Source organism: Oryctolagus cuniculus, chromosome 11, assembly GCF_051225735.1.
Source record: "Oryctolagus cuniculus isolate XC-2025 breed Fujian yellow rabbit chromosome 11, ASM5122573v1, whole genome shotgun sequence".
Taxonomy (NCBI): Eukaryota; Metazoa; Chordata; class Mammalia; order Lagomorpha; family Leporidae; genus Oryctolagus; species Oryctolagus cuniculus.
This window is the reverse complement of record NC_142877.1, coordinates 103,220,413-103,241,513: the sequence shown is the minus strand read 5'-3', so window position 1 is coordinate 103,241,513 and position 21,101 is coordinate 103,220,413. Positions and strand designations below refer to the sequence as shown.

The 21,101-nt window shown below is 38.7% G+C and overlaps 1 protein-coding gene across 2 annotated transcripts in view; it reads right to left on the bottom strand.

Annotated features, from left to right (window-relative positions):
* The window catches only part of SCYL2 (SCY1 like pseudokinase 2), a 68,814-nt gene that overhangs the window by 44,773 nt on the left and 2,940 nt on the right, over positions 1-21,101 (bottom strand). For both annotated transcript variants that reach the window (XM_051846573.3, XM_051846576.3), the window contains exon 2: positions 7,007-7,211. In XM_051846573.3, coding sequence (XP_051702533.1) covers positions 7,007-7,183 — 177 coding nt within the window. In that variant the 5' untranslated portion in view covers positions 7,184-7,211. The remainder of the gene's footprint in view (positions 1-7,006; positions 7,212-21,101) is intronic.

The window sequence follows — 21,101 nt, the reverse complement described above, 5'->3', positions numbered from 1 at the left end:
TGGGACTCGAACCAGTGTCCATATGGGATGCCAGCACCGCAGGTGGCAGCTTTACCCGCTACACCACAGTGTCAGCCCCGCATCAAATACACTTTAGAAAGATCTGCAGGGGTTGGCATTTGATTAAGTCATTGGTTAAGAAGTCCACATTGCTCTTGTACTATGCAAATTAACGGTGAAACTACTACTCAAACAGTACTTTATACTTTGTGTATCTGTGTGGGTGCAAACTGTTGAAATCTTAGTATATATCACGTTGACCTTCTGTATGCAAAGATAATTGAAAATGAATTTTGATGAAGAATGGGATGGGACAGGGAGTGGGAGATGGGATGGTTGCGGGTGGGAGGGAGGTTATGGGGGGAAAAGCCATTATAATCCAAAAGTTGTACATTCAAAAATAAGTAAGTCCACACTGCATTATTGGAAAGCCTGAATTGGAGTCATGGCTCTACTGTGCATTCCACTTTCCTGTTAATGTGAATCTTGGGAGGCAGCAGGTATTGGTTCAAGTAGGTTCCTGCCACTCACAGGGTGAACTGGAATTGAGTTTCAAGCTTCCAGCTTTGGCTTGGTCCAGTACTAGCTACTATAGGCATTTGGGGAATGAGCCAACATTTTTTTCTCTCTCTCTCTCACTCTCAAATAACAAATAATAAAAATTAAAAACAAAAAGAAAGAACAAGAGAATATGTTTGAAAGCAGTATCTATGTTCAGATAAATATTTTAAGCCTAAGCATAAAACTGTAGAATGGCTGTCAGTTACAAAGGTGTAACAGAAGCACAGTAGTATGAACACTATCTGCAATTAGACATTTTAAAAGTTCAGGTGGGAGGGGAGCATGGAATATTACTCTTAATTTTCATAACTTAAATAGAACTTCCACCCAGAATGCCTAAGATAAAAGACTGACTATGTAACAAGGTTGGTAGGGATGTAGACAAACCGTTACTGCTGGTAAAAGTAGACATTGGTACAACAGCTCCGGACAAACTGTTTAGCACAAACAAATCCATTAAAATTTAGCAATCCATATCTAAATGATCTGTCATATGATACATACTCCCACAAGAATGTTCATAGCAGTACTTTATTTATGAATAAAAAGAAAACTTGCTGTGCTCAACCACATAGATATTAAGGAGCCAAACACAAGAGTATACATCATATAATTCCATTTCAATACAGTTCATTAACAGGCCAAATAATTTTAAAGTGTTAAAGGACCAGAATAATGGTTACCACTGAAGAGAAGGGACGTAGGAGCCAGGAGCAGAAAAGTACATCAGTTATTATTGAGGTTTTATTTCTTGATCAGAGTGCTAGTCATATGAGTATGTTCACTGAGAACATTCATCAAGTTGTACTCATAATTGGTGCACATGCCATGTTGTACCTAAGCTCTTAAAAATAAGTTTACAATTTAAAATAGACAACATAACTTTTGCTCTTTGCTTATCACCTGGAAATGTTTAGCATCCCTACTGAGACTAAAAGAGATAAACATCATGATTGCTCCAATGGCACATATATAAAAACAAGAATAAAATTTAAGCGGACCAGCACTGTGGCACAGCAGTTCAAGCCACTGCTTGAGGCAACCACATCCCATTCAGGAGAGCTGGCTCACATCCCAGCTACTTCACTTTTGATATTGCTCTTTGCTAATGAGCCTGGGGTACTTGAGTCCCTGCCACCTTCATGAGAAACCAGGATGGAGTTCCTGGCTCTGGGCCTCGGTCTGGCCCAGTCCTAGATGTTGAGGCCATTTGGGATATGAATCAATGGATAGAAGATATTTCTCTCTGTCACTCTGCCTTTCAAATGAATAAATTTCAACAACAACAACAAAAATAGAGTAAAAGGACCAAGAAATGCTTCCAAATGATACTTATAAAGGAAACTGAACAAATCCACATGTACATTAGTGGTTTATACCATTAGTACATAAACCTAAACGGTAGCACCAAATACCAATAAGCTATAAGTATCAATTACGCATTGATAAATTATAAATACATCAATTTCAACATGTTTACAAACTTTATAGTTAATAATTTATCCAAATAATGTTTTTAAATCTTCATAGTATATACATGTATGTAAATATACAAAACTAGCCTGACAAAATAAATGCAAAAAAAATTACTTGTTTTGAGGAATCTCAGCAACTTTTTATTGCATTTTCATAAGTTACTCACTACAAAGAGGCTGGTGTGTGGCACAGTGAGCTAAGCTGCTGCCTGTACCGCTGGTGTCCTATTTGGGAGTGCCAGTTCTCCCAGCTGCTCCACTTCCAATCCAGCTCCCTGGTAATGTATGTGCCTGAGAAGACAGCAGAAGATGGTCCAAGTGCTTGGGCCCCTGTCACCCACATGCGAGACCTGGATGGGTTCTAGGTTCCTGACTTCAGCCTGGGTCGGCCCTGGCAGTTGCAGCCATTCGGGAAGTGAACCAGCAGATGGAAGTTATATCTCCTCTGTATCTCTCTGCCTTTCAAATAAACAAATAACTAACTAAACAAATAAGTCTCTTTAGGGAAAGTGGGTAAAAGAGGCTGGGAGGGTAGGAAAGATGCACTGAGTCATAATGCCCGTTTATGGGGAGAAAAAAGGTGACTAAGAATAATATCATTTTTCATTATTTTTCTTTTAGTTTCTCTAGATCAGCACTGCCTAAGAGAACTTTCTGTAATGATATAAAGTTCTAAATTTGCTTTGTCTATTATGATAGTACTAGCCACATGTGGGTTAGAAACACTTAAAATGTGACTAGTGCAACTAAGGAACTGAATTATATTTAGTTTTTTTTTTTTTAAAGATATATTTATTTGAAAGTCAGAGTTACATAGAGAGAGGAGAGGTAGAGAGAGAGAGAGGTCTTCCTTCCAATGGTTCACTCCCCAGGTGGCCGCAATGGCCGGAGTTGTGCTGATCCGAAGCCAGGAGACAGGAGCTTCTTCCGGGTCTCCCACACAGGTGCAGGGGCCCAAGTACTTGAGCCATCTTCCACTGCTTTCCCAGGCCATAGCAGAGAGCTGCATTGGAAAAGGAGCAGCCAAGACTAGAACCAGCGCCCATATGGGTTGTCGGTGCTTCAGGTCAAGGCGTTAATCCACTGCACCACAGCACCAGCCCCTGTAATTAGTTTTAATAATGGAAACAGATATGTCTAGTAGCTATCATAATGGATAGTATAGCTTTATATTATCTGTTTATATGATTCACTGTAAATAAAAATAAGGAAATGAAAAATAATATATTTTTGATTAAGGAAGAAATTAAAACCAGACTTCAATGTCAAGTTGGTTAGAGACAGCACATTCCTTAAGGTTTTAACCAGTGATAAAGACAGGATACTCAGTTATGACTACTTAGTTTGAAGGAGGCAAAAAAACATAAAATTTAAAAAATGTTCCTGAGAGCACTGGTATGTTCCAAAATTGTTTTCTTGCTTCAAATTAGTAAATTTGAGGGAAAAAATGGAATGGAGCAAAGTTTCCTAAGAGAACCCAGTCCTGGCAGTCAATAGTTGAGAATGGGGCTCTATCATTTGTGTTCTATGAAGAGCAACTGAAGCTCCAACATATAAATTAGTGACATTAGATGTACTGAGAATTCCTTAGGTAAAGCACAAGACACTATTATGTTACCACATTTTTTTTTTAACTTTTATTTAATGAATATAAATTTCCAAAGTACAGCTTATGGATTACAATGGCTCCCCCCCGCCATAACTTCCCTCCCACCCACAACCCTCCCCTTTCCCTCTCCCTCCTCCCCCCTTCCATTCACATCAAGATTCATTTTCAATTCTCTTTATATACAGAAGATCGTTTAGCATATATTAAGTAAAGATTTCAACAGTTTGCACCCACATAGAAACACAAAGTGAAAAATACTGTTTGAGTACTAGTTATAGCATTAAATCACAATGTACAGCACATTAAGGACAGAGATCCTACATGAGCAGTAAGTACACAGTGACTCCTGTTGTTGACTTAACAAATTGACACTGTTGTTTATGGCATCAGTAATCACCCTAGGCTCTTGTCATGAGTTGCCAAGGCTATGGAAGCCTTTTGAGTTCATCAACTCTGATCATATTTAGACAAGGTCATAGTCAAAGTGGAGGTTCTCTCCTCCCTTCAGAGAAAGGTACCTCCTTCTTTGATGACCTGTTCTTTCCACTGGGATCTCATTCGCGGAGATCTTTCATTTAGGTTTTTTTTTTTTTTTTTTTTTTTGGCCAGAGTGTTTTGGCTTTCCATGCCTGTAATACTCTCATGGGCTTTTCAGCCAGATCCACGTGCCTTAAGGGCTAGTTGTGAGGCCAGAGTGCTGTTTAGGACATCTGCCATTCTATGGGTCTGCTGTGTATCTCGCTTCCCATGTTGGATCGTTGTCTCCCTTTTTTATTCTATCAGCTAGTATTTGCAGACACTAGTCTTGTTTATGTGCTCCCTTTGGCTCTTAGTCCTATCATTATGATCAATTGTGAACTGAAAAGTGATCCCTGTTAGGAATTTGGAAAGCATTATGCTGAGTGAAATAAGCCAGTCCCAAAGGGACAAATACCATATGTTCTCCCTGATCGGTGACAACTAACTGAGCACCATAAAGGAAACCTGTTAAAGTGAAATGAACACTATGAGAAACAGTGACTTGATCAGCCCTTGCCCTGACTGTTGATGAACAACTTAATACGTTATCCCTTTTAGTATTTTTTATGTTTGTTCTACTTAATACTTTTGGTTGAATACTGTAATCAATACACAGTTATTCTCAAGTGTTGAAACTTAACTGAAAAGTGATCACTGTTAAATATAAGAGTGGGAATAAGAGAGGGAAGAGATGTGCAATTCAGGACATGCTCAAGCTGACTTACTCAAACGGTAGAGTTAGAAACATACCAGGGGATTCCAATTCAATTCCATCAAGGTGGCATGTACCAATGCCATCTCACTAGTCCCGGTGATCAATTTCTGTTACCACATTCTTAATAAAAATGCATGATTTTATTTATCTGGCATCCTTGTTTTCATCTTATATAATCAATTTTTTACCATTTTAAAAATATTTCTTTATATATTTTAACATTGAAGTTACAGAAAGACGGAGAGACAGAGAGAGAAAGAAAATCTTCCATCCACTGGTTCATTCCCCAGATGGCCACAATGTCCAGGGCTGAGCCAGGCTGAAGCCAAGAGTCAGAAGCCTTATCTGGGTTCCCACATGGTGACAGGGACCCAACACTTGGGCCATCCTCCACTGCTTTTCCCAGACCATTAGCAGCAAGCTGGATTGGAAGTGGAGAAGCTGGGACAAGAACTGCCCCCAAAATGAGAAGCCAGCATCACATTTTTTCTTTGTTTTCTGCTATGCCACAATGCTTGTCCTTATGATTAATTTTTAAAAGCATTATGCACTAGTATTAGAGTTCAGCCATTTCTGTAATGCCATTACAGTTTTTTAAGGAGTGGTTTTTCAAGAAACTACTTTATAGATGGGCAAGATCTTGGTGACTTGAAACAATCAAGAAAAAAGCTTGTATGAATCAGCACTCAAGATTCAGATCATCTTATCATCTCAATAAAGAATTCCAACCAAGTGGCAATAAAAACTAGATTTAACAGTTAGGTATAAACCATATACCAGCAATTTATCATAAAACCAAGACTCCTATTTCATAAAAGTATAACCAAAACCAATTTGATCTTCAGTATAGCTGTCTGAGAAACAAATTATTTGGAAATATCAAAAAATATATACTCACAATCGTATGACTGTGATTGGGAAGTCTGCATAATAAATTCCGTACATCTTACAATCATGTATTTCACTTGTAGGGAAGTAAAAGTAATTTTGGAAACAGTGATTTTTGAAAGAACATATTTCTACAAAGATTTTAAACCTGAACATGATTCTTTAACAATTACAAGAGAAGCTAATAGTAAAATTTAACACAAATGATCCTCCATATTTCTTTGAACCATCTGTTGGTGTCATAACCAAAGAATGAAAAAATTACAAATCATTCAAACCACTCTTTACTAAATGAAGTTAGCTTCAAAATCAGTATGAAATAAATAACCTAAAACACACTACTGATTATTTTCTGCAATATATATGTCCCAGTGTTAAAACCCATTAGGTTTAACACAAAACAGTATAGTAGTCTATTTTCTAAAGGCTATAGAGAAAGGAGAGAAAAAGAATGCAGTAAATAAGACATATTTAATGTTGAAAAAAAAATAACTAGTTATTTTGTCGATAATTTACTAATGAACCTGAAAGGAAATTTAAGGATCATGACAAATTTCATACATATACATTTTGTTAAATATTTCTATCTAATATAATAAAATATTTACATCTGGCATGTCTATTTTATTAAGTAAGTAAAATCAGATCGTCAAGATGTTACACTATGTCAGAGAGCACATCTATTACCGGGATATTCAGGATATATTTAAAAGCATTTGTCTTTGTATGATTTCAGAAGAGGAAATGAGAACTAAAGAGCCATTTAAGAATCCGTTTACCTGGCCGGCGCCGCAGCTCGCTAGGCTAGTCCTCCGCCTGCGGCACCGGCACCCCGGGTTCTAGTCCCAGTTGGGGCGCTGGATTCTGTCCCAGCTGCTCCTCTTTCAATCCAGCTCTCTGCTGTGGCCTGGGAGTGCAGTGGAAGATGGCCCAGGTCCTTGGGCCCTGCACCCGTATGGAGACCAGGAGGAAGCACCTGGCTCCTGGCTTCGGATCGGCACAGCACATCGGCCGCAAGCGGCCACTTGGGGAGTGAACCAATGGGAAAAGGAAGACCTTTCTCTCTGTCTCTCTCTCACTGTCTAACTCTGCCTGTCAAAAAAAATTAAAAAAAAAAAATTTACCAAAAAAAAAAAGAATCCATTTACCAACTTTTTGCATGTCTTAACATAAACATGCATTCATGCACTTCATGATACTTAGGATGTGCTTTTGCTAACTAGATTCTGAATAACTTACCTGCTTTGTTGATTTCTTTGTGCCATTAAAAATCTTCCAAGCTAGCCCATTACCACCACTGGCAATGTGACGACCAACATCAAACTCTCTAGTGACAGGATTTCCCATCACAGCGCTAGTGACATCAGCTGTGACTTTTGTAACAGTACTCTTCAATTTATTAAGCATTGACTCCATGGCTGCAATAGTAGGTGGTTCCAGCTACCTAGAAACACAGAAAAATAGGGAGAACTGATCATTTTTATTTGTATAAACATTTATTCTTAATTTAATTTAAAAAGCTTAATACCCCCAAACAATGATCAAAACAATGCTATATAAAAAAGTTGCATGTTGGTTATGTCTTCAGAGAACCCAACATACTAGAGCACAAAAGTCTAGTAATCCAACTGCTCCTTTTAACCTCAGTTCTTTCAGACCAGGAAGACATATTTGCACTTGACACTGACATGAACAAAGAGAATGAATGTCATTCAACTCCGTAACATTAATCCTTAAAGGTGATTTTAGGGTTTAGAACCTCTGAGTAACACTTCACATTAAAAATAACGACATAAAAATCTAAAAGGAAATAATGTTATATACTGAACAATAGATTTGTGTTTATAGAAAGTTTCATTTACTATTAAAATAATAATTATTACACTATGAAATTATTTAAGAATATTTCCTGAGAGAAAAAGATTCCTGGCAAAGGTACAATAAAAGACACACAAACAGAAGGTCACCTATTATTATTATTATTATTATTATTATTTTGACAGGCAGAGTGGATAGCGAGAGAGACAGAGAGAAAGGTCTTCCTTTGCCATTGGTTCACCCTCCAATGGCTGCCGCGGCTGTGCACTGCGCTGATCCGATGGCAGGAGCCAGGTGCTTCTCCTGGTCTCCCATGGGGTGCAGGGCCCAAGCACTTGGGCCACCCTCCACTGCACTCCCTGGCCACAGCAGAGAGCTGGCCTGGAAGAGGGGCAACTGGGACAGAATCCAGCACTCCGACCGGACTAGAACCCGGTGTGCCGGCGCGGCGCCGCAAGGCGGAGGATTAGCCTAGTGAGCCGCAGCGCCAGCCGGTCACCTATTATTTTTAATAATTTTACATGTAAATAAATCAATCTTTAATAAAAAATTTTTACATGGGCCAGCATTGTGGCATTAGGGGTTAAGCTACCATCTGCAACACCAGCATCCTATATGGATCCCGCTTAGAGTTCCGGCTGCACCACTTCTGATCCCCCTCCCTGCTAATGCGCCTGAGGAAGCAATGAAAGATGGCCCAAGTGCTTGGGCCCCTACACTCACATGGGAGACCTGGATGAAGCTCTTGGCTCCAGGCTTTGGCCTAGCCCAGCTCTGGTTGTTGTGGCCCTTTGGGGAGTGAATCAGCAAATGGAAGATCTCTCTCCCTCCCTCCCTCCCTAATTCTGACTTTCAAATAAATAAAATAAATCTTAAAAATAATATATACATATTTTGTTCTTAATAGTGTTATTAACAATAATTTATTGTTAATTAGTGATTGCTTAATAAACACAATGGTCAGTAACTATTAGTAATAATTAGTAATAGTTAGGTTTGACTTATTATTTGGTGAATTAAAACAGACTCTACTTGTGATGGTATCTGTTTTTTCAAGAAAGCTTTCTTTAAACTAGAGTTTCCTATCTACTGTTATGTGAAGACTTCTCAGGGAATATATAGGAGAGGACAGGAAAAAGAAAAGGAATGAGGGTAGAGTGGAGAGGAGAATTTAAGTTTAAAAGCAGTGGTTTCTAATCTGGAATCACAGAAAGAACTCAAAGAATTAGAATTAGGCTTTTCAGGCTCCACACTAGATTTGGTTATTTAATGTATTAAGCAAATATACTACTGTAACATATTTATAAAAGTATTTTTTAAATTATTTGAAAATAACTGGTTTCCTTTCAAATCATACATATTTTAATTAGGAATTCAAGAATGTTATTTTCTCTTTTGGCCATGATGGAGGAAAAAAAGTCTGAATTTATTTTTTGCCTTAGAAAAATAGAAAATTGAAGAAAATATATAAAACAAATGTTTTCACATGTTAAGTATGCAGCAAGATCCTGGGAGGCCAGCGAGAAAGAAAACAGGGTAAACCCTAGGCTTGCCCTAGCTTTCTGCCTAGAGGCCCATTCTAAGCCATGAGCAAAGAGCAGAATCCAAGGAGCCATCTAGCTGAGTTGAGAGGCTGAGAACATAAACTGGAATTCAAGGATGCCGAGGTTGCTAGACACCCAAAGACAGAATTTTGAAGTGAAGGAGGCCACACTGAAAAAGAGCCTAGGAGTATCCTTCACATTTGGTTAAGTGCTAAGATGTACATAGCAGGCATGGACCCACTAGAGAGCTATGCACTGAACAGTTTCAGACTTCAGGTCTGTAAAACCACTCACTTTCTCATCAGCCAGAGTCTTCACTGATCACTAAGGCATTCAGCAGAAACTCTAGAAGGAGCGTGACTTAGTAGTAAACCATCCTTAGAGTAAGCTCATCTAAACCTGCTCTAACAAGGTGAAAACAATCCTCAAATGACCTAATTTATTGTAAACTGTTAACCTGCCTCCCAGAACAAAACTCAACATTCATGAAAGGAACACATACACAGGTACACATGCACACACATTAAATACCAAGCAATGTAACATCCAATGTTCAGCATGTAATCAATAATCATCAAAAATGCCAAGGAGAAAATGTGACTTATAATAAAATACAAAAATCAGTCAATAAAAACAGACTTTAAATGACAGATTACAGGAGCAGGCATTGGATACAGCAGTTAGGTATACCTCTTGGGATACCCACATCCCAGCAGGAACATCTGGTTTGAGTCCCAGCTCCTTAACTTCCAATCCAGTTTCCTGCTCAAGCACACCCTAGCAGACAGATGATGGTTCAAGTACTTCTCTCTCTGCTACCACGTGGCAGACCAGAATAGAGTTCCAGGCTCCTGGCTTCAAAGCCTGGCCCAGCCCTAGCTGATGCAGACAGAAGAGCTTTCTCTGTTTCTCTGTCTCTGTATTTCAAATAAAGTTAGACACAAATTTAAAACAATAGATTACAGAATTAGCACAGAACAACATTAAAATGCTAACAAAGGCCCAAGTTTTTAGAGGAAACTATGAACACTATGAAAGAAAATGGAACACAATAAAAGATCCAAATAAAAATTTGAGAAATTAAAAATAATATATACGTAATAAACTTAGCAAATATGAACAGAATACAGTGTAGGGTGACAAAAGATTAGTGAAACCTGAAGACAGAGTAAGAGGTTGAAAAGATGAATACAGACTTAGTAATATGTAGGGCAATATTACAAGAGTAACAATATATACAGATCCCCAGAATGAGCCCAGACCTGGTCACTGTGGCCCTTGGGGAGTGAACCAGTGGATGAAAGATGCTTCTCTGTCTCGCCCTCTCTGTAACTCTGCCTTTCAAATAAATCTTCCCCTCCCTGCAAATTTTCTTTTTTAATTTCCCCAGACTTCACATCAGAGACTATGTATGGCAGAGAACAAATGAATGATTTCTTTAAAGTGTTAACAGAAACTGTCAGAATTTGGTAGGTGGGGAGAAAAAAATCTTTCAAAAATCAAAGTGAAATAAAGGTTTTTTCAGAAAAACAAAATCTGAGAGAATGTGTTACCAACAGACAATCACTTCAAGAAATATTAAAGACAGTTCTTTTTTTTAAAAAAAAGACTTACTTATTTATTTGAAAGGCAGACTTACAAAGAGAGGAAAGACAAGAGTTCTTTCATCCACTGGTTCACTCCCCAAATGGCTGCAATGGCCACGGTTGGGCCAGGCTGAAGCCAGGAGCCTGGAACTCCAATCAGATCTCCCATAGGAGTGGCAGGGATCCAAGCACTTGGGCCATCTTCTGCTGCTTTCTCAGGGGCATTAGCATAGAGCTGGATTGGAAATGGAGCAGCCAGGACTTGAACCAGCACCCATATGGGATGCTGGCATTGCAGGCAGTGGATTAATCCACCGCACCACAACATTGGTCCCAAAGTTCTTCAAGCAGAAAAAAAAGGGTGGAAACTTGGATCTAGAAAAGAAACGAAGGCTCTTGGAAAGAAAACTTACACGGATATATAAGAGGATTTCTCATAATATTTTTAAGATAGCTGGCAGGGTTGGCATTGTGGCACAGAGGGTTAACTGCCACTTGCAATGTTGGCACTTGATATCGGAGTGCCAGTTGCAGCTGATCTGCTTCCAATCCAGCTCCCTGCTAAGGGGCCAGGGAAGGCAGTGAAAGATGGCCCAAATGCTTGGGTCCCTGCACCCCAAGTGGAAGAATGGGATGGAGTTTCAGGCTCCTGGCTTCTGCTTGGCCCAGACCTGGCTGATGTAAACATATGGGGAGTGAACCAGTGGATGGAATATGTCTCTCTTCCTGTCTGGCACTCTGTGTTTTAAATAAATAAATAAACATTTTTAAATATTAAAAGACAGCTGATCGGGGCCGGCGCTGTAGCACAGCAGGTTAATGCCCTGGCCTGAAGCACCAGCATCCCACATGGGCGCTGGTTCTAGTCCCGGCTGCTCCTCTTCCGATCCAGCTCTCTGCTATGGCCTGGGATAGCAGTAGAATATGGCCCAAGTCCTTGGGCCCCTGCACCTGTGTGGGAGACCTGGAGGAAGCTCCTGGCTCCTGGCTTCGGATCGGCACAGCTCCAGCCATTGCGGCCATCTGGGTAGTGAACCAGTGGATCGAAGACCTCTCTCTCTGCCTCTGCCTCTCTGTAACTCTGCCTTTCAAATAAATAAACAAACCTTAAAAAAAATAAAATATAGCTGATCATTTAAAGAAAAAGTATAGAAAAATATCTGTTTACAATACAGAAAAAACATGACAAAACAAAGGATAGTGGGAAATGGAAGTATATTTCTTAAAGATTCTGACATTATATGTGATGTAGTATAACAATAGTTGAAGGCACACTGTGGTAAGTTAAAGATACAATAATTTGTCCAGAACAATAATTAAAATAATAAAAAGCTATCACTAATAAGCCAATAGTAGGGATAAAATAAGAATCATAAAATAAACTGATAAATACAAAAAGAAACAGAAACAAATACAAATATGGTAAATAGAAAATCAATAGTAAGATGGCTGACATATCCATTCATATCAATAATTACATCACGTTTAAGCAGAGATTTTCAAACTGGATAAAAAAGCAAGACCTAACTATATGCTGCTTACAAAAAACCTCACTTAAAAAAATACGAAGACACAAGTATAAGAATATGAAAATATTCCTAAATGAAAGATCTCCGTGAGTGAGATCCCAGTGGAAAGAATGGGTCATCAAAGAAGGAGGTACCTTTCTCTGAAGGGAGGAGAGAACTTCCACTTTGACCATGGCCTTGTCTAAAAATGATCAGAGTCAGTGAACTCAGGGGGCTTCCATAGCCTTGGCAGCTCATGACAAGAGCCTAGGGTGATTACTGATGCCATAAACAACAGTGTCAATTTGTTAAGTCAACAACAGGAGTCACTGTGCACTTACTCCTCATGTAGGATCTTTGTCCTTAGTGTGCTGTACATTGAGATCTAATGCTATAACTAGTACTCAAACAGTATTTTTCACTTTATGTTTCTGTGTGGGAACAAACTGTTGAAATCTTTACTTAATGTATGCTAAACTGATCTTCTGTATATAAAGAGAATCGAAAATGAATCTTGATGTGAATGGAAGGGGAGAGGGAGTGGTTAAGGGGAGGGTTGTGGGTTGGAGGGACGTTATGGGGGGGAAGCCATTGTAATCAATATTCTGTACTTTGGAAATTTATATTCATTAAATAAAAGTTAAAAAAAAGAATATGAAAATATTCCAAGATGGAATAACTGTATTAATAACAAGAAACTGTCAACCTGATAAGTGGTTTCTTCAAATATTTACATCTAATCCCACATTTAAAGATGTTGATCACTTTTCTCCCTAAATTTGGAAAAGAATATCCATTTTTACCACTTCTGTTCAATATTCCATTAGACTTCCAGATCAAAGAAATAAAGCGGGAAAACAAAACAAAACAAAAGTTTTAGAGATTGGGTCCAGTGTTGTGGTGCAATGGGTTAAGCCTCTGCCTGCAATGCCAGCATCCCATATGGGCACCAGTTTGAGTTCTGGTGCTGTACTTCCAATCCAGTTCCCTGCTAATGTGCCTGGGAAGGCAGCAGAAGATGGCCCAAGTGCTTGGGTCCCTGCCCAAGACACAGAAAAAGCTCCTGGCTCCTGGCTTCAATCAGGCACAGCCCCTGCCATTGCAAGCCAGATGGGGAGTGAACAATAGATGGAAGATCTCTCTCTTTCTCTATCTCTCCTTCTCTTTCTATAAATCTTTTTTTTCTAAGTTTACTCAGATTAAGAAAGAAGTAACATCCTTTTCTCCCAATTAACATGATTATATATATATATAGAACATCAGAAGGAATCTACAAAAAAGTAGCAAGAGTTTAGCAAGATGGCAGAATAAAAGAGCAATTAATTTTCTTTTAAAAGATTTTATTTTTATATTTATTTGAAAGGCAGAGTTACAGAGAGGCAGTGGCAGAGAGAGAGAGAAAAGGAGAGGGGGAGGAAGAGGTCTTCCATTCACTGGTTCACTCCCTAAATGGCTGCAATGGTTGGAGTTGGGCCAATCTGACTCCAGGAGTTCTTCTGGGTCTCCCACGCAGGTGCAAGGGCCCTTCTGGCTATAGCAGAAAGCTGGATTGGAAGTGAAGCAGACAGGATGCAAACTGCCACCCATATAGGATGTCAGCATTACAGGTGGCGGCTTTACCCTCTACACCACAGTGCCGGCCCAATAGCAATTTATTTCTTAAAAGACTGCATTTCTATATACTATATACACACGCAACTGAAGATTGAAATTTTAAAAATCCTCAAGGAAACAACAGGTATCTGGCATAGTGGTTAAGCCCACATCCCATTTTGGAGTGCCTGGGCCTGAGTCCCAGCTCCATTTAAAATTCCAGCTTCCTGGCCGGTGTCGCGGCTCACTTGGCTAATCCTCCGCCTGCGGCACTGGTATCCTGGGTTCTAGTCCTGATTGGGGCACCGGATTCTGTCCCAGTTGCTCTTCTTCCAGTCCAGCTCTCTGCTGTGGCCCGCCCAGGAAGACACTGGAGGATGGCCCAAGTGCTTGGGGCCTGCACCCACATGGGAGACCAGGAGGAAGCACCTGGCTCCTGGCTTCAGATTGGCGCAGCATGCCAGCTGTAGCAGCCATTTGGGGGGTGAAACAACGGAAGGAAGACCTTTCTCTCTGTCTCTCTCTCTCACTGTCTAACTCTGCCTGTCAAAAAAAAAAAAAAAAAAAAAAAAAAAGAAAAGAAAAAAGAAAAAAGAAAAAAAATCCAGCTTTGTGCTAAGCACTCTGGGAGGCAGAGAGTGATGGCTCAAATAGTTAGGTCTCTGCAACCCATGCAGGAGACCCAGACTGAGCTCTAGAATCCTGGCTTCAGCTTGGCCCACCCTGGCTGCTGGCTGTTGAAGGCATTTAGGAAGTCAATCAGAGACTGGAAGATCTCTCTCTTTCTTCTTTTTTTCTCTCTCTCCCTCTCAAACAAATAAAAATGAAATTAAAAAAAAATTTTTTTAAGTCCATAGACATTTTGACATGAAATGGCTATGGATAAATTTAACAAGATATGTAAGACCAATATAATGAAAAAAAAATTGCTGAAAGTGAAAAAAAAAAAACCTAAATAGATGGAAAGAAAAACTGTGATCATAATTAGAAAACTTAGTGTTGTTAAGACATGAATTCTCCCCATCAACCTACAGATTCAATGCAATTCAATCAAATCCCATCAGGCATCTGTGGAAACTGACAAATGCATTCTTAAAATACTACCCTGAGAACACTTCCATAGGCTTCATTAGATTGTTAAAGGGATCCTTGGCACAAAATAGGTTGAAAAACCCTTTCACACTACAAATCTTCCACTTCCATGTGTACTCTTTCCTAAAACTGATTTGCTTGAGAACAAGTCTATACTCTGAAGATTCCCCTTAATCATCTCTTCCTTCACAATTTTTCCCCAAGTTACTAAAAACAGCATTTCTTTCAGTCATCTCAGACTTCCATAGAGCATTTCCCCGAGTCTAAAAAGCCTTGCAGGGAAAAGGGCATGCAATTTGCCAACACATTAATTCTGAGAGAACACACCTTAAGAATAAAGCAAGATATTGGTAAGAAGAACAAAGGTGACTGTGCTTTATTTCTTCCAAGAAGATGTTAACAAATGTATCAGAACATGTTTATTTTAATTGATAAACATGAACTCCAAGGTTTTGATGAAGAACAATGACAATATACAACAACCTAGAAACTTGCAACAATATTTAAAAAAAAAAAAAGATTTATTTATTTATTTGAGAGGCAGAGTTCAGAGAGAGAGAAGGAGAGACAGAGAGAGATGTCTTCCATCCACTGGTTCACTCCCCAAATGGCCACAAATGGCTGGGGCTGGGCCAATCTGAAGCAAGGAACCAGAAGCCTCTCCTGGATTTCCCATGTTGGTGAAGGGGCCCAAGCACATGGACCATCTTCTGCTGCTACCCCAGGCCATTAGCAGAAAGCTGGATTGGAAAAGGAGCAGCCCAAACACACACTGGCGCCCATAAGGGATGCTGGCACCGCAGGTGGAGGCTTAACCCACTACACCCCAGCACCAGCCACAATATTTAAACTCTTAACAACAACAAAAAACTTAAAGATGCCCTTAACTTGAAAACACACAAAGGGGTACACAGTTCTTCAAAAATATTTGAAAATCACTGGACTAAGGCAGCACTTATTTGTATCCAGTTTTCTGTTAACTGTATTTATTTAAATATAATCTATTTTTTTCTATTAAAGATTTGAACTGTCTATAAACAGGAATGCTCACTTTCCCTTTTAAATTTAATGTGGCATTTTTATAAGCAGTTACAAAATGTTGCTACAGGAATTATGAAAACATTTATTTGCTATGCCAAGTTCTTCATGAACATCTGCTGCTGATATTGATGGGAAGGTAAAGTGATATAGAATCTTCTTTGAAACTTATTTATCCATTTCTTTAACTTTGCCTGCATAGCTACATATTACATGCTTTGCACCATGTTACATCCTGGGAATGTAGGTGTAAAGGGAAATACTTCTTGTTTTTAAGGACTGAGTCCAGCAGCAACAGATCCAGACCTGCAGAGCTGTAACAATTAACAAGAGGCATAAATGTTCCATGCTACAGGAACATAAAAATGCGCTCAAAAATAAAGTGATTTTCAGGCAGGAACAAAAGGGAAGGAATATTCAAAAAGAGGGAATATCAAGTACCAAGATATGAGGGGAGGAAGATTATGGTAAGATCTGAAAATAAGAATACAGAATGAAAACAAAGAACTGATATTCAAACCTGAGATACCTATCCATCATGTAAACAGAGTCAACACTGGTGTACACCATGTACCTGATACCATATTGGTATAAGAAACTGAGGAGGAGGTAAAGGAAAAACTGACTATGAAGAATTTTACCAGAAATGGAGAAGAAAGAAAAGTAAATCAATCACAACAACTGCTCAATATACATGTACAGTGTTAGAACTGCAAAAAGAACAGAAGAATGTTTTCTAACAGTAACACAGTGATGTTTTTAATGGTGAGTAGGAGTGAACGAGGGAGAGAATGGGAAAACTGTAGCAGTGAAAACACAGCAGTTCAGATAAAAGCTGGAAAAAAACAAAGGATGGAAAAGGAGACTGGAAGTATAAGAGCAAGCTAAGATAAGCCACAGAAAAGTTTTAGACTTAAGTAAGATGATCAACTATTCATTGTATCAAGCAGAATGAAAGATATACTAGGGACAGAGGCAGGTATGGCAAGACTGAAGAGAACTTTAATATGCAGTCAGGGATGATATTCATAATCAGAATATAAACACAGGAAGAAATAAAGGAAAGGGCATTTGGAAATACAGACATGGAAAATTGGGAAGAAATGGTGAGAAGAGGGTGTCAAAGGTACTAGTTACAAGGCTGTTTGTTTTATATTTATATATTAAAAGTAAACTATGTCCTGCATTTTCATATTACAGTTCACATTTTAAACAAATTTTAAAAGTTGAGGAGACTGCTGGATTATGGAAATAGCAGCAAGAAAGAAAAAAAATTAAGAAACAAGTAGGAGTTAGAACTAAAAGAATGTACTGATAAATTAGATAAAAGAAAGGGACAAAATAGCAATGTCATGCCCCTACTTCCAAGTCCAATTTCAGAATCTAAGTGGAGGGTGAAACCATTTGCAAAGACAGGAGTTACAGGAGAAAGCTGTTTGTTTGTGGGAGGAACAACTCAATTTTGGAGATGCAGAAATTTTGTTGTCTGAATGATGTTCATATGGAGCTACCTATTAAGTTTTTAGATATGAAGGCCGAAAACTTAGGGAAAAAAAATAAAGTCTAGGGGCCAGCACTGTGGCATGGCGGGTAAAGCTGCCGCCTGCAGTGCTGGCATCCGATATGGGCACCAGTTTGAGTCCTGGCTGCTCAACTTCCAATCCAGTTCTCTGCTATTGGCTTGGGAAAGCAGTAGAGGATGGCCCAGGTCCTTGGGCCCCTGTACCCTTGTGGGAGACCCAGAAGAAGCTCCTGGCTCCTGGCTTTGGATTGGCCCAGCTCCAACCATTGCAGCTATCTGGGGAGTGAACCAGCAGATGGAAGACCTCTCTCACTCTGCCTCTGACTCTCTGTAACTCTGCCTTTCAAATAAATAAATAAATCTTAAAAAAAAAAAAGTCTACATTGAAGTTAAAAATTGAGCACTATGAGCCCAAATTAAGAATGTGGCCTTGGAAAAGGTCTCCCAAGGAGATCGAAGAAGAATATCATGAGAGTAACAGACAGCTAAGGACAGAATTATCTCAATAAGCCAATAAGACCTAAACTTAAATGAGATATTGAATTATTGGCAACTGCCAGTTGACATGTGTGAAATGTACAATCCAAATATCTTTTCTTATAATCATAGTTCTTTCTAAATTTTCATTTTGTTAATTAGTACAGAAATAAGCCCATTTTTCAAAAGACAAAAATTATAAATGAGAAAAATATTTAGCCATTTCTCCCTGCACAGTACTTAGTGGAATTCACTTGAAATTCAGCCCTTTTCCCCTTCCAAATCTCAGCAAAAATAAGATTCGGGGAAACTTCAGTATTATCTGAAGACTGTGTACCAACTGACTCAGTTATGACTTGGCTTTCAGCAGAGTGAGTATGCAAATTTCTTGTAACACAGATTTTATGTGCACCTGGCAGAAAGTGGGTTGAATGGTACAACACCTAATGGCAGGTAGATGAAAAGAACTGAAAATTTTTTCAGTTCCGTCTGTTCATGAATCTAGATGTAACAGGAAAATAATGGGTAAAATCAGGCTAAAGACACTTCCTCAATTTTCAAATAATACAATTACGAAGTGTCCCTTACTTCCCCAGGAACAAAATATTAAAAAGCAGAATTACCTTGTATTTTTTGTTGAAAATACTGCAACACAAATAGAAAGGTTACTGAAAAATGACATCTAACAATGAAATTATACTTTGCAACTTTGTTTCAAGGCACCTAGCGGAGGCCAGGTTGACAATAAGCACAAAATAATACATACTGACTACAAAGAACTGTAATATAAGTAATACATATGAACTGAAATATTCTCTTTAATCCCTTAAAGAGGCATAAGGGTATAAGATTTCTATGTAAATACCTAAAAATAAAAGAATATAATCATTTATTTATACAGTTAAGTATTCATAAAATTTTTTAATTCTAAATAAGAATTACATTTACATGACATTAAATACTTTCAGTAAAATATTTCATAAAATTTGAGAAAAAACTTTGTGACCACATTCCTATATGCAGTGCTCATCTGTTTATACCTATAGATAGAAAATCGTGAGATACAGTCTTGAAAAATTTATTTCTTCTTCTTGAGGCACTCAGAGAAAGGTTAAAAAAAAGGGGGGGGGGGCATGGATTATTCTTTAGCCTAAACAAAAGTCATGTTTAATCTTACTCAAAACAACATAGATTGTACCAGCTGAGTATTCTCATTCTTTTAAAAAGTATCTCATTATTATCAGTTGAGCCAGAACAGATTAGTTACAAAGGTAAGCCTAATTTTTTATAGAAAACTTTTTAAATAAATACAAATTTCAAAAGTACAACTTTTGGATTACAGCAGTTTTTTCCCTAATAACCTCCCTCCCACCCACAAACCATCCCATCTCCTACTCCCTCTCCCATCCCATTCTTCATTAATTATCTTTATATACAGAAGATCAACTTAGTATATACTAAGTAAAGATTTCAACAGACTGCACCCACAAAAACACACAAAGTATAGACTACTGTCTGAAGACAAGTTTTACCATTAATTCTCATAGTACAACACATTAAGGACAGAGGTCCTATATGAGGAGCAAGTGCATAGTGACTCCTGTTGTTGATTTAACAGCTGACACTCTTATTTATGACGTCAGTAATCACCCAGGCTCTTGTCATGAACTGCCAAGGCTATGGAAGCCTCTTGAGTTCACAAACTCCGACCTTATTTAGATAAGGCCATAATCAAAGTGGAAGTTTTCTCCTCCCTTCAGAGAAAGTTACCTCCTTCTTTGATGGCTCCTTCTTTCCACTGGCCTCTCACTCACAAAGATTTTTCATTTAGGCAATTTTTTGCCATAGTGTCTTGGCTTTCCATACTTGAAACACTCTCATGGGCTTTTTAGCCAGATCTGAATGCCTTCAGGCTGATTCGGAGGCCAGAGTGTTGTTTAGGGCATTTGCCACTCTATGAGTCTGCTGTGTATCCTGCTTCCCATGTAAGATCATTCTCTCCTTTTTAATTCTATCAATTATTATTAGCAGACACTGGTCTTATTTATGTGATCCCTTTGACACTTAATCTTATCTTTATGATCAGTTATGAACTTAAACAGATCACTTTAACTAGTAAGATGGCATTGGTACCTGCCAACTAAGCCTAATTTTAAAAGCACACATAAAAAACTGAAGACACAGGGTCGTAACTATGGCATAATAGGTTAAGCCTCTACCTGCGACTCCAGCATCCCATATGGGTGCTGGTTCCAGACCTGGCTGCTACACTTCCAATGCAGCTCCCTGTTAATGCACCTTGTTAAGCAGTGGATGATGGCCCAACTACTTGGGACTCTGAACCCACATGGGAGACCTAGAATAAGCTCCTGGCTCTTGGGTTCGGCCTGCTCCAGCCCTGGCCGTTGTGGCCATTTGGGAAGTGAACCAGCAAATGGAAGATCTCTGTCTGTCTGTACCTCTCTTTCTAACTCTGCCTTTTGAATAAATAAGAAATAAATTTTAAAAAACCTGAAGAGACTTTTAGCAATGTACAGGGAAATACATATCGATTCAATTATTACTGGGCACCTATTAGGTGAAAAGTACCATGCAAAGTGCAATGGTAGAACTAAGAAGTAAAGCATTCAGTCTCCAGCATTAGTTACAAACCTAAGACCACTGTGCAATAAGATTCAAAAAGCAACATATGCTTACATAGCAAATTAGTAACTTAATAAAATCTGAGAAAAGATTACATTCAAGTAAGTTATTTTGAAGAAAATTAGGGTAGTTTTTACCATGTTACTCAGATTTTTGAAATTATTTTTAGAAAGAAGTAGTAGTAGTAGGGCTACAACTTCTCATTATTCAGCTCCTCCAACTTAAGAGGAGGGAAAAGGAAAAACTGGGTAAGAATTTAGACTAAATGATCACTAGGGTCACTTCTATAGCTGTATACTTCTCTTTTTTAGATTGTTTTATTTGCTGAAAAAGGAATATATATAGAGAGAGACAGAAATATCACCCATTTACTAGTTCACTCCCCAAATGCCTGCACAGTCAGGGCTCGGGCCAGGCAGAAGCTGGAAGCTGTGAATTCAATTTGGGTCTCACATGTGGGTGGTAAGAACACAATTACTTGAGCCATCAACTGCTACTTCTCAGGGTACACAT